Source organism: Haliotis cracherodii, unplaced genomic scaffold (genome assembly GCF_022045235.1).
Source record: "Haliotis cracherodii isolate W230 unplaced genomic scaffold, xgHalCrac1.p SCAF_8, whole genome shotgun sequence".
Lineage (NCBI taxonomy): Eukaryota > Metazoa > Mollusca > Gastropoda > Lepetellida > Haliotidae > Haliotis > Haliotis cracherodii.
Window position 1 is genome coordinate 55,239,671 of NW_027266341.1, and position 18,386 is coordinate 55,258,056.

The 18,386-nt window shown below is 40.4% G+C and overlaps 1 protein-coding gene across 1 annotated transcript; it reads right to left on the reverse strand.

The window, feature by feature from the left end:
- Nucleotides 1-322: 322 nt before the first annotated feature.
- On the reverse strand, nt 323-17,397 carry LOC139449588 (uncharacterized). The gene is made up of 4 exons (XM_071231050.1): nt 17,311-17,397; nt 4,733-5,951; nt 4,062-4,208; nt 323-2,470 (listed from the first exon to the last, which is right to left on the reverse strand). Exons 2-4 carry the CDS (start codon nt 5,942-5,944, stop codon nt 2,354-2,356), a joined length of 1,476 nt encoding a protein of 491 aa, XP_071087151.1. The 5' UTR covers nt 5,945-5,951; nt 17,311-17,397; the 3' UTR covers nt 323-2,353.
- Between the last annotated feature and the right edge of the window lie 989 nt (nt 17,398-18,386).

Below are 18,386 nucleotides of genomic sequence, written 5' to 3' on the forward strand. Positions count from 1 at the left end.
TGACTCAGTGTGGTCAATCTTACAGTTCAGTCTTTGTCATCCCGACTTTGGACCTATTCTTCCTTAGAATCCCCACCTGGCTCATCACGGTATGAAAACACTGGACTATGGCAGACATCTAGTTTAATTCCAGTGACCGTGCAGTTAGACAATCTAAAAAGCTCATCCTCGGTTATTTTATTAAGTCTGTAATGTCCCTGTGTTGGTATGACATCTTGGTAGAATGTGGAGTTCCATTTTATTTCATGTAAATAATTCAAGACAATTATGAAAAAAGTTGTTTTTATTAACAAATAACAGCAATAGTCAAGACATGATTAAAACGTGTATAACACTTAAATGGTCTTTCGCTGGGGGTTACAATTTAGATTCCACCTCCCTGTTCTGTACTTCAGAATATTCTTTGAAATTCTCTTTAGGCATCCAGTCACATGACGAATTAAACATAAGTTTTCTTCTGAACATTGTATCTTACACTGTCATCAGCAGGTCATAATGCATGTCTGTTGGTCCATAACACTATTCACATTTTTTAATGAGACACACAATTAACGCACTGTTAAAATATCAAATTGTTATTTAAAACTAGCATTTTTAGTCCAAAACTAGACCAGAAGAGAAAACAGGTTTGGAGCCTCCTGAGATTGCATTGGCAATATTCTTATGAAAGATCAGTTGCAATGTCTCTCCGCACTGCTCGGTCTCAGGCAATAGTAGGGTTCACAGGAAGTTTATACATGCTCATTTGCTTCCTTGAGTTGCACAATACATGCCATTTCATAACCTGATCACAAATAATTAATACACTGCACTGATGATGATTGATACCAATATTGTGTTCCTAGGGGAACAATATAGGAGGTAATAAACTAATACATTGCACATTTCAAGAACACCAGCAATAATAAAACCTGTTGGGTAAGATCATCTCTTAGGATGACCTGATAAATAAATATAAATGTGACAAGTTATGTTATGTCACAGTTAAGATATTGCATAAAAATCATTTTCTAATCCTCATATCAACACATTACTACCTAAGTTAATTTGCTAAAAAAGCCATTGGGTGGTTATCGGAGCACTTTCACAGCAGCTTCATTTCTAACGTTTTTAATCCGGCAGCCAGGAACTGGAGAGGACTGACAACGCCAACTGTCTATGCTTGGAGAAATAAGCTGCTTGCTCTTAAAGCCTTTATTGCTCTACTGGCAAAATGACCCACGGGTCGGCAGTCAACTCCAAGTGAAGACAAACGTAGATGGTTTATATACACGCACATCTCCATTCTTTATTCCTACACGTAGAGAAGATGGATCAAGGTGGAGATTTACACATGTTCAAATGTAATAATATACTTCCCCTATCATTTCCTATAACAGACCACAACGCCAAACAGGTCCAGTTGACATGCAGATTTCCTGAATGCTACCTATTTTGTTGTGGACATGATACCAACTGGTATGATATTTACCAACTATCTCTCTTTTTCCTAAACGTCAAGTGACAATACACTGATCAAGTTCCTGATACAGTTTGGCCAGGCTGTCGACAAGCGCTGGAGTATACCACATTGCTTAATTTTCTTGCCCGCCTAATTCACAAAGTACAGATCACATTCTATCCCCGATCACTGGACTTTAGCAGTCGTATGTACCTAGAATCCTAATTATGACTAAATAACCACCCTTGGAGTTGTTTTTAATAAACTGCTCTGCATACAGACAGTCAATTGTCTTCAAAAATTGCCAAGGACCAATGAATGCAATGTTTAGTGTCATCCATTTGCAGCCTACGAGAATTGGCCACTGCCAGTATACTCGTTCAGGTAGACTGGAGCCCAGTCAAATTTAGGTTCAATCTCCAAACAGACATTTCAGCACATCATTGCCACACTTTAATAAACAACAAAACTACTTCTTTTGAAAGCCATAAACAGACCAAGAAATAGTTGTCCACTGGAGGTCCATCAGACATGCTGGGAAGTAGTTGTTGGCAAGTAGTGTGAGCATACAGTGAACTCTTGTAAGTCCAGACTCTGTTAATCCAGAAACTTACGGGACAATCATGTTTACGGGACTATTATGGTTATGTTTTTTGTTTGTTAGTTGTTTAATGCTCAGCAATATTCCAGCGTATATCACGGTAGGCTGTAAATAATCAAGTCTGGACCTGACAATCGAGTTATTGGCATCATCAATTCACGAAATTGGGATACCATGATACGCATCAACCAAGTCAGTGAGCCTGACCGTCTGACCACTGCTAAAGACCTAGTCTAACCTGGATATGGTTATATACAGTTCAGCAAATTTCATTCATTATCATATTTGTTTAAGAATAAAATTAGGTATGATCAGGAAGGGTTGTCTCCCCTTGTACTGGGTGAACTGTGAGGTCGCGTCTGCTCCTTGGCTTTCTCTGACTGGAGGTTGAACAGGAACTGGCGAACTTCTGGTGACCTCAGCAGTGCCTGTGCAAGGAAGCAGTGTCATACTTTATTCTTCTATTTATGTGCCATGCTTTTCATTACAAGAGAAATAACTGGTATATCTCATTGGAAATGGTTAGAATTATGTCGATGGTAAACAAACTACACTGATCATAGACTGATCATGTTTGTGGCTCGGCACACAAAGGATGGGGTGAATAATCAGTCCCTTTGTAAAGTCACAAGTCAGTTTAACAAACATGACAAATGTTTGATTGATAGATATCAACAAAACAATCATTATGCCCTATTACCTCAAGATCCTGAATGGTGAGATGAGGTGAAATTAGGTTTAACGTTGCGTCCAAGATTATTGCACTTATATAGCGACGTGCATGCACATGTTTGCGTGGCTGCTTGTACTAGTCCAGACTGATGCCGATTTATAGTGCCAGCTCACTGAGATACCATGCCGCAGTTTAACATGAATACCCCACTCAGACACAGTATACTGACTCTGAGCCGACAGTCCTTGTTATAGCCCTTTTATGCCAAGTGCCAGACAGGGTAACAACAAGTACCATCTTTTAACGTCTTTTGGTATGACGCGTCCGGGGATCAAACCCCAGACCTTCCTCTCTCCGGGTGGACGCTCTACCACAAGACCACGGAGGCGGCCAGATCCTGAATGGACTTGACAGGAGCTTTATTCAATTGAATATATTCAATTATTCTGGAATTGAATCTCACCTTCAGTTTTTCAATTTCCCAAATCATCAATAAACTGGTTTTAGATCGACAGATCTAATAGCTTTTAATTGTTGCTCTTGAAACAAATCCCAGTATCAGCCCAAATATTAGTTCAAACTTAATTCCATGAAAACTGTACAAAAACAATGAAGTGTTCTTGGGGTGTGATTTTGGTCTTCCAGTTATATCACGGCGTGTCAGCTAGGTGTGGGATGAATGCCTGAGGTGATGTAGGCCTAGGTTACCAACCTCGTTCGTGAAACATACAGCATGGGTATGGTGTCAACAAACATAATGAGGGCGACTGGGATTCGAACACAAGTTTCTGGCATGCCCGTTAACAGCGGTACCTTAGACAACTGTGCCACTTGTGTCCCTATTTATCATTAAAACCCTGCCTACAAAGTGAAAGGATCCTGCCAATTTCTTGCCCTCCGACTTGTTGACAAGTGTATTAGCAATTAGAACAAATTCATTAAAATTGACCGAAGATAGTGGGTGAGTGAGTGAGTTTGGTTTTACGCTGCTTTTAGCAATATTCCAGCAATATCCCAGCAGGGGACAACAGAAATGGGCTTCACTAATTGTACCAATGTCAGGAATCAAACCTGGGTCTTCGGTGTGACGATCAAACGCCCTTAACCACAAGACTACCCGACCGCCCACTAAAGTTAGTGATCATACACTGACTATATAGGGCATCAAACCCAGACCTTAATAGGGATAAGTGAACACACTACCTACAGAGCCACACCTACAGACACATTACAGAAACAATACAGTACAAACAGTTGTCTGGTATGTGGCAAATGCTCCCCTTGGTTCTTTTCTAGAATCATAAAGAACAGTCTAACCTTGGAATTAATCAGTTTGAAATACACACCATTTTCTTCTCCGTCAACACAGCATCAAGCATACTGGGTTGGAAGCCGACATCCGATGTTTCGGGTGTCACAGAGCCTGTCATCTGTCGTCGAGCGTCATCTGACGTGTAGGAACTCAACATGGCTATATCTGCCACCATGTCGCCCTGACCAAAACAAACAGCTTTTTGTCACTAAACAATATATCATGTGACCAACCATGGGACTGGGTAGTCCTGTGGGTACCCGGGTCCTACTCAGGACCCCCCCCCGACCCGAGTACCTGAGTTACCCGTCCCAGCCCTAATAAGTAACCATCACAACTCCCTGACTTTGATCAATATTTAAAGGTTCTTACCATAGCCCTAAGTTCAAAATTTAAAGTCCCTGATTTCAAGCATTACAGGAGCAACACTGACTGTTGGTCCTTTATTCTTTCTTAATCTGTCACTAGCAACTGGATTGGAACATAATGGTATCTGATTAATTTCTATAACAAATATATATAATTAATTGATCTGCAGAAAGACTATTATCACTAAAATTACAAATTATATTCTTTCCTTATCTATCAATGGCAGCTGGATAGTAGTGTAATGGATTCTGACAAGTCTTTAATGAATGTAAGTTATTAATTGATCTGCAGAAAGACTATTAACACCAAAATGACTGGATTGTAGGCGAAACCAACCTCACTCTCACTTCTCTCTCGCGACCTGCGACCTCCATCAGAGAGGTGGCTCCCTCTACGACGAGAAGTAGAACCTGCGTCCACACTATCCCTCTTATCGTGACTCAAGGACACACAACTACTCCCACCATCACTGTAGGCATCCATTCGATCATCACACTGTGACTCGCGCCCGGACATACGACTCTCACATTGCGACTGCCGACCGGACATACGACTCTCACACTGCGACTGCCGACCAGACATACGACTCTCACATTGCGACTGCCGACCGGACATACGACTCTCACACTGTGACTGACGACCGGACATACGACTCTCACACTGCGACTGACGCCCAGAAATTCGATCCTCATTCTGTGACTGTCTACCAGATATATGACCTTCACATTGCGACTGACGTCCAGACACACGACCTTCACGACTGTCTGTAACAGTTCCTGATTGTTCACGTCGGGATCGTTTCTTCGGTGAAACAGACGAGCCGCTTGATGAATGGCTGATTGTAACAGCAACAGGATGGCTTGTCCCTGATTGGCTGATGACATTAGAAGGTACAGAGGTCAGCCCGGGGTGGCTGCTGACAACACCTGATACTCGAGGAGTGACAGACCGCACAACAACGGTATCAGTTCCCCGGGCACTTGGTACCACAGGCCGCACAACAACGGTATCAGTTCCCCGGGCACTTGGTACCACAGACCGCACAACAACGGTATCAGTTCCCCGGGCACTTGGTACCACAGACCGCACAACAACGGTATCAGTTCCCCGGGCACTTGGTACCACAGACCGCACAACAACGGTATCAGTTCCCCGGGCACTTGGTACCACAGACCGCACAACAACGGTATCAGTTCCCCGGGCACTTGGTACCACAGACCGTACAACAAAGGTATCTGTTCCAGGGACACTTGGCACCGCAGATTGTATCACAACACCCGGCATATTATCAGATACAGGCACATCACGTGGCGCACCGATCTGTTCATCCATCCAGCTGATCTCACCAGATGACATGTGACAATCTGACAACAGCTGTGACCGAGACGACTGCAGCAAACTCTCAAAGAACAGCTGTGCCGTCTGACTCTCCTGATGGATGTCGTCTGTCACCATGAACGTTGGCTCCAGCGCAGACGCGGGGATGTCCTCCAGACCAGACAGCTCACCGTGCATCATGGAGGAATGTTCTGGCCTCTGATTGTCCATCAAGGTCCTGTAATGGAGACATACAACTAGAAATGTGTTGGCATTACATGCCAGAAGCAGTCCCACCCCACCATTTCCCATCTTCCCGAGGCAAGAGAGTAAACTGTCTATAAAAGTCCAGTTTCAACCCTTGCCGAACTAGGCTGGTATTATTGAGTTAGATTTTGACAGGACTAACGAGTCTATGCATAGTCCAATCAAAATCGCGCAACGAAATCGAAATCTTGTTCGTAAACTGTCGTGCACATTTTGGTCGATTGCAGGATTTGCAAAGCATGTGCATGTGCCAGCCTGTTGTCAACAGATATTTTCCAAACATTTTCATGTTTTTAATCAAGGTGCTCATGTGATTTGATGCACTTCGCGATCTAAGACCCGTTTTATCACAATATAGATCTTGATTATGGATCAGATCGTCTTGTCAAATGCAAGTGATGGAATCTGGTCAACAGGAGAGGCTTAGAAGGGACATAACTCATAATAACCACTGGTGGCACTACGATTGAGCCAAGTTCGGCAAGGGTGGAAACTGGACTTTTAATGTCAGTTAACTCTCTTGCCTAGGGAAGATGACCATTTCCTGAATGCCCCAAACTCTCCCATCAGAAACATGAACCATGAACCATTTTAGCTTTACATCAGGTGACAGGTGACCACACATGCCCAAAGCAGTACAGATTGGAAACAGAAAGTCCCATGCCTCTAGCAACCTTACTCACAAGGTTATAAGCATGTCTGGTTACACAGATCACTTCTGATGGGGAAAACAAAGCAAACAATATCCAAAGCAGAACTTTGAAACAGAAAGGACCATGCTTCTAGGTACTTAATCTCAAAGTTATAAGTACATCCAGTTTAATGACCTTGACCTTGAACATCAACCATCAACTGCCTGGAGATCATGTATGTAAAGTTTCGTCAAATTCCAACCATTGATGCTCAAGATATTGCGTATTCACAGGGGATTACAAGGTCCAGTCTCCCCTAGTATAGCTTTATTTGCAGCAAACTTTCCAACAGCAAGAAATCTTATAAAATATGATGCATGAACCTCTTCAATTTCTTCAAATACCTTGTGCCCCAAATCTCTGCACCATATACAAAAATTGGTGATATCTCTTTTTGAAAAAGTATACTGCCTGTTGAAAATGTAACATACTTGTTTTCTTTAAATAATTTATAGATTGGGAGTGGAGCTTTCTTGGCCAGAGCAGCAAGACATTTGCAAGCCATTGACCAATTTAACTGCGAGGAAAACATTAAATCTAAATATTCATACTAGGAAACAACTCTCATATTTACATTACGAAACGACCATTTTTCCTTTTGCGCAACTTTACCACCATTTCTAAATACAACTACATGTAAATATGACTTGTCTAGGTTAAGTTCTAGCCCCCAAGTGTCACAATACTGCTGTAGAGCATTCACTGTGTAAGAAAACATAACTATATCATCAGCAAATATAAGTAAGAGTAGATCCTTAATTTCTCGGGTTAAAATATCCCATTACTATATTTCTCATAAATAGCATAAACAAGTTCATTTATAAAGAAACAGAAAAGTAGTGGACTGAGGATGCAGCCCTGTTGCACACCTGATGTGGTATTAGATGTCTCTGTCGTACCAAAGTTAGTTTTCGTGCATATCCATGACTCATAGTCATACATGCTCCTTAAAATTAAATGCATCACATACTTTAGTCTAGATCACATACTTTGTTTACCCTCGGATATGTGTTAATTGGCATGGTTTCGGTGGCCAAGAGCTATGAATAGACAATGCCTTATAGAAAATGGTAAAATGTACAATATGTTATATTTGGGGTTACAATTTACACTTATCAGCGGGGTATACAGAGTATGCGATCTTGACTATCAGTTGACAGACTTTTATTTCTGTGGAAGCCTCGGTGAATGTTTGGGTTAGATCGCTGGCTCTCTGTGCTGGCCTCTACTCAAGACAATACTAGACTTTATACTTCACTAAGGAAGTGTTATCCTAAATATAACATTTGACCACTTTCTAAAGGACATAGTCTATTCATACAAATGGACTACATGTAACAATTAGCTCTGACAAGGGCGGGGGACGGGTAACTCGGGTACCCGGGTCGGGTGGGTACTGAGTAGGACCCGGGTACCCACAGGACTACCTGGACCTGTGGTTAGTCACATGATATATTATTTTTTGACAAAAAAGTATCTAGAACTCTATGGTTACACTACAAGTCACAAATGTTAACATTTCTTCTGATTTTTCATATCTTTGAATAAAGATATAACTTGAGTGTATGCATGACCAGATTGTTAATACATCTAGTTATCTTATATCTAGATACATTTTGCCAGTGCTATGGTAACAAAATGCCCAATCAGACATTTTGTACCTATCTCTTGAGACCTACAGTGGTGTAGGGTCGGGTAATAGGAGGGTACTTGTCCCAGCCCTAGCTCATGAAAAATGACATCATTTACACATTCATGTGAACTGTTTTGTTGCCATGGTTTCTAGATAATCATCCCATGCTGCACCTGATCTTCACATTAACCTTGTGTTCTCCCAGCCTCAACAGTAGAAGCAAATAGTGCTAAATCATGCACTTCATTAATTATTTATCTGGCGTAACTGCGAAATTTTTATTGAGCCATAAAAAAGACTACTTTACATCGTACCCAAACACATGCAGCTGGAGTATAATGGAGTATTTGAATTGTTAATATCCACGCAGAAAGAGCCCAGGCTATGATTGTGGAACGCAAGTCAACCGAGACTCTACTTCTGAAGCTAACATTCTCAAACTGACTCACATCATTAAAGCATAATAGCATTGCCACAAATTGTATTTTCAATGTCAATAATTCTTAATATCATTTCAATTTTTACTATTTCTTCATTCTACTAAAATTGCATATAAATGATAAACATTAAATTAATTGAGGTAAATTTCCTTCTTCAAAATAAATCCACATGAATTTATGCAAAATGCAGGATCTTGAAATGAAAAATCACTGATGACTTTGTAAACATACTTGTATAGTATAGGAAGAATGAAACAAGTTTCAAATAAAAATAACATCAGAGTTGATGAGAACTTCATCTACATATTACTGTACTGTACTGTCATAGAACTTGAGATTTTATCTTCATCAGCGCTTCAATATACCAAGAGTTATTTCCCCTTGACCATATCGTTGCCATAAGTGGGTATCTGTGGTTTTGTTTGTTTTGTTTTGTTTGTTTCTTTGTTGTTTAACCCCGCACTCAGTAAAATTCCAGCTATATGACAGCGGTCTGTAAATAATCGAGTTTGGACCAGACAATAAATTGATTGACATCATGAGCATCGATCAACGCAATTGAGATACGATGACATGCATGAACCAAGTCTGCAAGCCTGACCACCAATCCCGTTAGTTGTCTCTTACAACATGCAAAGTCGCCTGTTATGGCAAGCATGGGTTGGTGAAGACCTATTCTACCCCGGATCTTCCACTTACCATACTATGTATTTGCAGCTGAATAATGGCTAGGTATGCAGTTGCTTACAAAATCAACAGACAAAATAATGAGCACTTATTAATTAACAGAGCTCCCGATAAGCTGCGTATCTGCGTAAAATACGCATCAGAAATGCAGAAATAGGTAGTAAAATAAAATCCAAGCGTATCAAATACGCAACGAACATTACAGATACGCTACAAAAATGAAACTTGTGCCTATCTTCGAAATATTGTGAAGTAACCTGCGTATTCAATTAGCAAATCAGCAACTTATTTTGAAATTATAAACGGGCATTCCGTCAACCTTGCCAAACTCCACGATGACAGTTACATCATGACCATTTGCCATCACACTTTCTTGTGGAAGTATTGTGGTATCGTCCTATAAAGCTCTCGAACCCACACGACACCAGTTTGCAGGGACTATAGATGAATAGTGTTTGTAAATATTTAACTTGAATACCCACATGTGTAAAAACTAGCGGGTAACAGAAATTTGAATACCCATAAGAATTACTGATACCCAATGATTTTAAAATGCATGGGTAAAATACCCACAACACCAAAAGCTTATCTGGAGCTGTGTATTAAGAGTTACATCAGAGTTACAAACGAAGCATGTTAGTCAAGGTGTCCCTGTGATATCCCAATGTTAAAAGTTAAAGATTGAGTCAGTTCCTAGATTCACATACTACACAAGGAAACCACCAGGATCCCTGCCCCAAACACTGCTGCCACATCTTCCCAAATACACTGCCACACTCATCAGTCTGTACTGAAGACATTCCCTTTAAGGCTTGCACGAACATGAGCGTGTATTGGAAAGGCTTATCAGTTCTATCCAACTCGCCATTTAAATTTAAGCCTTTCCAATACACGCTCATGTTCGTGCAAGCCTTAAATTTGAATGGCGAGTTGGATAGAACTGATAGAAACAGACATGTTACCACGTCACACTTACATTTCACAACCACCACCATGAAGACCATAATTTGCCATTCTCTAGGTTAAACAATCACCTAATGTGACAATACAGCTAATTATAGAAGTGCCTTTAATAAATCCAGCAAACTAACCACGATAAATGTTGTCTTGCTCAGTAGGTGACCGCATGAAATGTTAACCATTGAAGTAGCTTCAATAGAAAATGAACATGTTATTAATGGCAACGCTTCTGATAGAATATTATTAGGCAATGATAAATTAATTATTAGAATTTCATGCCTGCCTGCCTTACTACAAAACACCCAGACTCACATTATCTTGTGACTTCCAAGTATCTACAGACAAAAAGAAATGCCATGTGTGTACTGGTATTTCTATATTTGAAGTAAGGTGAAATGGGGTTTAACGTTATGTCCAAGATTATTGTACTTACATAGCGACGCACATGCATGTGTGTGTGCTGCTTGTACTAGTCCGACTGATGCCGATTTATAGTGCTCGCCCACTGAGATACCATGCTGCAGTTTAACATGAATACCCCACTCAGACACAGTATACTGACTCCGAGCCGACCAGTCCTTGTTTTAGCCAGACAGGGTAACAACATGTACAATCTTTTAATGTCTTTTGGTATGACGCGGCCAGGGATCGAACCCTGTACTTCTGCTCTTTGGGCGGATGCTCTACCACTAGACCATGGTGGCGGGCCTTTTATTTTGGACAAAATCCACCTAGTATGTAGACCAAATCATTTCTGTCACATCCTTCAACAGCAACCGTTAATGTGCACATCTGTCTCAAATAGTTTGTTCAAAAGAAATAAAATATATATATAATGAATGCCCCCTGCCTCTCATTTTTGAAAAGTTTGGATGAAAATCTAATAATTAAGAAATGGCAAAATTATCTTCAACATGTTCAATGGGCAAGGCAACCAATATTTTGACAGTGTTGTCATTGCTGCCATATACATTTTCTCATAATGTCATAACAGTTTTTCATTATATATGTGTATACTTGAGGCTCATAAATATCACAGGAAGCTTAGAACCAGCGGAAAAAAATAACAAAAATAACAAAACAACAAACCGCTTCAAATTTCTTTAAAAAATGTCTATGAAAAAAATAAAATTAATTATCGCTGCCTTACACATGGGTTCACATGCAAGCAAGCACCCTGCCATATCCCATAATCCCCTTCTTAATTGACTCCATTCGGCATTTTATTTCCGCTCCACAAACTACAAGTAAACACCCTGCAGATTACCCAGTGTCGTATATAAGCCATATTGTGGTGTATATTCAGATCAGGCACTATTACACTGTACCCCTGCATAAAACAAAATAGCATATCGGGAGAGTCGCGTAAGGGGGAGCACTCCGCACAATGGGTAATATTGAGATTTGAGTGAGACATATTATGTCAGCATCACACTGACACTGATGGGGGTTAAAGGCCACTGGCAGGCGATACTTGGAGAAGTATATGCTATTCAGACGACAAAATTGAATCAGTAATTTCAATTCAGGCAAAAAGCTTCAGGACTTTGGGCTTCATATATATTCATTAGTTTTGATGGGAGCGAGGTCTGTGCCTCAGGATATAAGAGGTAAATTATCTCAAATGATTTAGCTCTGTCAACGAAATGACATTTTTCTGTACGTTATACAAAAATATTTTATTTTATTCTGCACTCCTGCTGCAGAAGGCACTTGTTAAATCATATTGGCAGATATTTTGAAAAAAAGAACATATGTATTTATTTTTTCAAATATAGTGAACATTGTTAACAGATTAGCTAAAACATGTGAAGGAAATAAAAAACATGTTACAGTGTTTGAAATAGGTCAAGTCATTGTCAGAACGGAGGGCTACTCTTACGCATGACAGTGTATTACACCTGAATCTGAATTAAAACAAACAGGTAATTTTGACAAGTTTAGTAGTTTGATAGAATAACAGTTTTGGAAGACTCATATTGAACAGAAAATAACCAGGTTATTCACTAGGGGCGACTATTGGTCTGGAATTCACTATTGCGATAACTATTGATATTGCAAGAAACTATTGCGATAACTATTGATATTAGAGCAGACTGAGGATGATGGGGTGTTAGCTGCCTTTGCTAATTTCCTTGTTGATCCAATCAAACATTTCTTGTTCAAAGTCAGCCACCATTTTGGTTTGAGAACGAAGGGACCTCAGCCAGCGATTGTTTCGCTTGCAAGCAGCTAAAAGTTAGCGCATTTTTGTAAGGCGAATCGCTATACATTGCCTGCAAGTGATTGGAGTTTTACAAACGCATCCCTGCCAACAGCTTCAGTAGCAGAGCCATTAGTGATCTCATTTGATTATGACGTCATGGTAACCAATGACATCACAATGGTCTGCAAAAGCATTTTATCATCCAAAACGGGCTCCCACAGGAGATATCGCTTGGATGAGATCAAGCGATATCTACACTGTAGATATCGCTGCAATGAAATTACATCACAATGGTTTGCAGACCATTGTGACGTCACTGGTTATCATGACGTCACAATCAAATGACATCACTAATGGCTCTGCTACTGAAGCTGTTTTCAGTACCTTTTACACTGAAGACACTGCTAATTACTGTCTACAAATTGAAAAAGTTGAAAGAATGGTGTTGGATGATAAATAAAATCTCACCCTCGTGTCTTTTGATATCAAATATTTCAACACTCGTTGATAAAAGTGACAAAAATCCTCGGCAAGCCTCAGAATTTTTCCACTTTTATCAACTCGTGTTGATATATTTGATATCAAAAGACATTCGGGTGAGATTCTCTATGTGATGCAATTTCATTGCAGCGATATCTACAATGTAGATATCGCTTGATCTCCCCAAAGCCATATCTCCTGTGGGAGCCAGGTTTTGGATAATAAATAACTAAGTTATGATAGTTGTAGCCCTTACAGTATCATTTTGTGGTTCGGAGACATGGTTGTGTTGTCAGGGAGCTTGAAGCAACTACCAGTCTTTCTAGAAAGATATTTCTGGCCATCATCTCAGGGCAATTGTTCAAAATAGAAAAAAAATCCCGATACATTCATAGATAAAACACGACCAAAAAAGCCCCTGCCCGTGGGACGTTCAATTTAATCCAGTGCTAGAGATGAGTATCTGGACGAACACATGTCGTCTAACAAGACACCTGAAGGTAAAACTCATTAAAAGTTCCCATATTGTGATGAGCTGATAGCTTAGTGATAATACTACACCTATGCCTACCATCAAAGAAGGACACTCAAACTTCAATCACCAGTATTGTCCTCAACATGCTGAAGGCGTAGGCCCCACCTTAAATTATCAACAATTTTCACATTTCTTTGTGATGCAAGTTTGGATTATTTTGCTTTGTTTTGTGGGCATAAAAAACAAGTGACAACTTGGAACAGGTAAAGCATTGCTTAGGGCACATGGTTTTTTTTTCAACGCCCAAAATTTATACCAAGATTGATAAAAGGACCCAATATGTGTTTTATATGCAAATAAGTGATGTATCCTGAGGTATAACATGAGTGAGTGAGTGAGTGAGTGAGTGTGTGAGAGAGTGAGTGAGTGTTTATTTATTGTGTTAGCCCACGGAGACACCATGCCGCAGTTTAACATGAATACCCCACTCAGACACAGTATACCAACTCTGAGCCGAACAGTCCTTGTCGTAGCCCCTTAATGCCAAGCACCAGGCAGGGTAGCAAATTTTAATCTTTCAACATCCTTTGGTATGATACGGGTGGTGATCTAACCCCTGACCGTCTTCACTCCGGGCAGAAGCTCTATCACTAGAACACGAAAGGAAATCTCAAGCATACAGATCAATGTAAACCCTACTTGAAGCTAGTGTTCAAAGGAACTCTCCTAACAACATACTGCTCAATCTAAAAAGAAGACTACAGATACTGAACACTGAACAAACACGATCTTACCACAACATAAGTTCAATTGACTTTCCATCAGGTGAGCTAAACTTAACACCTAATCACGATCTGTTCCAATATTCTAAAAGTGAAAAAATGAAAACAAAGGCATATATATTGTTTCTGCTTGATAACTATTAGTTCTGTAAACTTAGGGCTAGGTTTGATCTTTGTTTTGCATTCTTACAACAAAAAGCCAAGTAAAAAAAAAAGTAAAAAAACAAGTAAAAAACCAATCAGAACCCCCGAAGGAAGTGTACCTGGTAACTCGAAGGTAACACTACGAATTATTGAGCTAAGACTGGCATCATTCAAAACTAGAAAACTACTGATGTCCCAGGAAACCCTGTATCCATGACGACTTATTGTAATTCAGGTGATCATGACCTATCTAAACTCTTCACTTCCTGATGGAGAGACATAAATCCTGGACTGCAGGATCCTTGAGATGTCCGATGAATCAGACGTCTGCTGACGGACATGCTACCACATGACAAACACTCTCTGCCTGGCACAAAGAAGGAAACAGACATGCCTGTCAGCCTGCATACATTATGACTAACGACATAACCAACCACATCCACGACACTTTGACCTTTGGGAACAGGATTTGCACATGCCTTTTCAAGGGTTTTCAAGGCTTTCTCAAACTTCAAGGCCATGCAATGTTAAATCTTCCCTGTGTCTTTGGCTAAAATCCTGTTACACCTGACCAATCAAACACCATCCTTCACATGGACGGACATGGTATGCTTTAAGGCTGGGATGAGGTAACTCGCGTACTCAAGACAATACTAGAATTTTTACTTCACTAAGGAAGTGTTATCCTAAATATAACATGCAACATTTAACCACTTTCTACAGGGCATAGTCTATTCATTCAAATTGACCATGGGCGGATACAGGGGGGTGAGAGGAGGGGGGTGGGGTGGGGGTGGGGGTGGGGGGGGAAAAATCTTTATTTCTGTATAAATTACCACCAAAGACAATAAATAGATCTTAAATGTGCACCCCCTCTTTTCAAAAAAGCTGTATCCGCCCATGTGGACTACATGTAAAAATTGGCTCTGACTAGGGCTGGGACGGGTAACTCGGGTACCCGGGTACCCGGGTCGGGTGGGTACTGAGTAGGACCCCGGTACCCACAGGACCACCTGGACCCGTGGTTAGTCACGTGATATATCACGCTCAACCACTGGACCATGGAGGCGGTCTTTTATTTCAAAGCAGCTAGTCAATGAGACAAACAAACAAAGCCAAACCAACTTGATTAATATGAACAGCACTATCTAAAAGTCTACAGATGTACAAGCCTTTTTTCCTTCACCTTTAATCCAGCACATCATGTTAAGAGGAGGAGACAATATATGGTCTGTGTGATAAGAGGGTGATAATTCTCATACCTTGTGACAACTTAATCCAATCAAGTTAAACCAGGACTAGAAAAGTTATGACCTTAACCCGAAATTCCTGCGTTAATAATCAGACGAAAGTGTGGTGTTGGTCGTGGACGTAGAGAGAGCCATTCTATCTGAGTCGGGGGTAAAGTAAATAACGTAACATCAAACAACCTCTTTGATGGCTCCTCTGAAAGTTGCATTATTTGATTAACGTTATCAGTGTTATTTGACGTAACTTGCACGTAATGTGGAAAATGTGAGATGGGTAATAAATCGGGTGTTTACCATACAGAACATGAAAATAAAAACAAAAAAAACTTCTACGTACTTCAACGACCTGGTCCTTTTCTTAAATGAATAAATTATTATTTTTCTTTGCCCAGAGAATTGCTCCATAAGTGACATGATAAGCTCAACCATACCAGTATTTGATGTGTTAACGATGCCCTAGTCATGCTGATTGTCCAGTCTCATTAAAATCAGAACTTTTTGCTCATATGATGCCTGTATGTAAGTGAGATCAGAGGACAGCTCTAGAGGTCACTTCGGGTAAACCCTGAGTGAAATTTGACCGCCAAATCTAAATGAAGGATGCAAGGTTTCTTGAGCCAATCAGCTGTCAGCTTGTTAATGCTGTTTGGCTTCATTTCCAGGGGTAGAATCTAACATATTTAGTCCATTTGTCCTTATTAGGATAACATATAGCAAAACCCTTAAAAATGGCAAATTTCTACTAGTCCTTAGGATACCAGAACTATTGGCCAGTTTGGCAAGGACTACAGGACTAGTGCCAATTTCTAACACTGATTTCTGTATCAGAATCTCAACTAATGAAACTCAACACAGAACACAAATATTCCCTCGATAATACACTTTTGGGAGATGCCATAGTGCTCAGAAATGACAGGGTGTAATGAATTAGCATGGGCTTTATTATTTTCCTTCAGAACTGGCCATTTATGTTCATTTTCAAGATACAAATCCAAATAGGCTGCTCTCAATGTTCTGCTAGGTCGTACCGAGAACTGAGAACCCTCAGCGCTGATGCGGACTCCTATGAAGGGTTTTGGACCCTTATGCAGAGTGAGTGAGTGAGTGAGTGAGTGAGTGAGAGAGTGAGAGTACTGGTTTTAGCATATTCCAGCAATATCCTGGTCGGTTGACAACAGAAATAGGCTTCACACATTGTACCAGGGTTCACACTTAGAATTTTCTGACATGGGTCCTATATGTGAATATTTCATATAATCCAGAGGTACACCCACACTTGCCCATGCGGCAGAATGTTAAAATGCCCTATTTTATTTGAAAATGTGGGCCTTTTTTCAAATTTAAGGGCTAAAAGGCCCCACCCTAGAAGTATCCCTGGTACCCATATGGGGACTCGAACCTGAACAAGTGAGCACCCTAACCCTGTCAACCACTAGTCTACCCCACTGCCCCTAGTCAAGGACAGAATGTTTACAGCACACCAACATTCCTGTTCCATCCAGCCTAGTATGTTATGTAAGCTGGAGCACAGCCAGTACTATATATAAGTATGATGTTTCCAAACATAAGTAAATTACTCACCTGTAATGATGTAATTATGCAAATGAGGCAGGTATCACTCAGGCAAGAGCAAGTTCAACCTTTGCAGGGGGTAGAATTTCCTCGCCTTCTTGAAAGTCCTCCTGTGAAAACAAAGACACACAATAAGTATGGAACACACACAGAGAAAATGTTGTAATATAACCTAGACTTGATTAGTCCTGATTATCAGTGATTATCAGTGATTATCTGATTATGGTGATAGCAATCAAATGAAAAAATAACTGAATGTGTTTTAACAAGATGCCCATAGAACTTTGTTCTATCAGAGCTCCTTTGTTTGGTTGTTTGCTTGTTTGTTTGTTGTTTAACGCCACATTCAGCAATATTCCAGCTATATGATGGCGGTCTGTAAATAATCAAATATGGACAAGACAATCCAGTGATCGACATCATGAGCATCAAACCACACAATTGGGATACAATGACATGCATCAACCAAGTCAGCAAGCCTGACCACCCAATCCGGTTAGTCGCCTCTAACGACAAGCATGGGTTGCTAGGGGCCTATGCTCTTACCCCGAATCCCCATGGGTTGCTCACCCATTTGAATTTGAAAAAACGGTGAAATACCCTCTTATGACAAACTCCTCCCTACACAACACACTGTATATCTCTGATAACAAAACCATGGGGATTCCGAGTAAGTTAGTCCCCAGCAACTTATGATGGTTGTAAGAGATGACCAAATGGATTGGGTGGTCAGTGTGATTGTGTGTCATACCCCAATGGCTTGGATCGCTGCTCACAATATTAACCACTGAATTGTCTGGTCCAGACTCGACTATATACAGACTGCCATCATATAGCTGGAATATTGCTAACTGTGACATTAAACAACAAATATACACACAAACACACAACATCTGATAATAGGTTTTCAGGAAACATGTACTGGGATCAGTCCAGCTAAATTACCACTCATCACACAACAATAAACGGGCAATGTATTTTCTCTGTTTCCATCTTCAGTATAATGTCCAACAACTAGGTCTGCATCGATACACTCAATGGTCACCATGGTGAAATAAACACGATGCATATGAATATATTTCTGT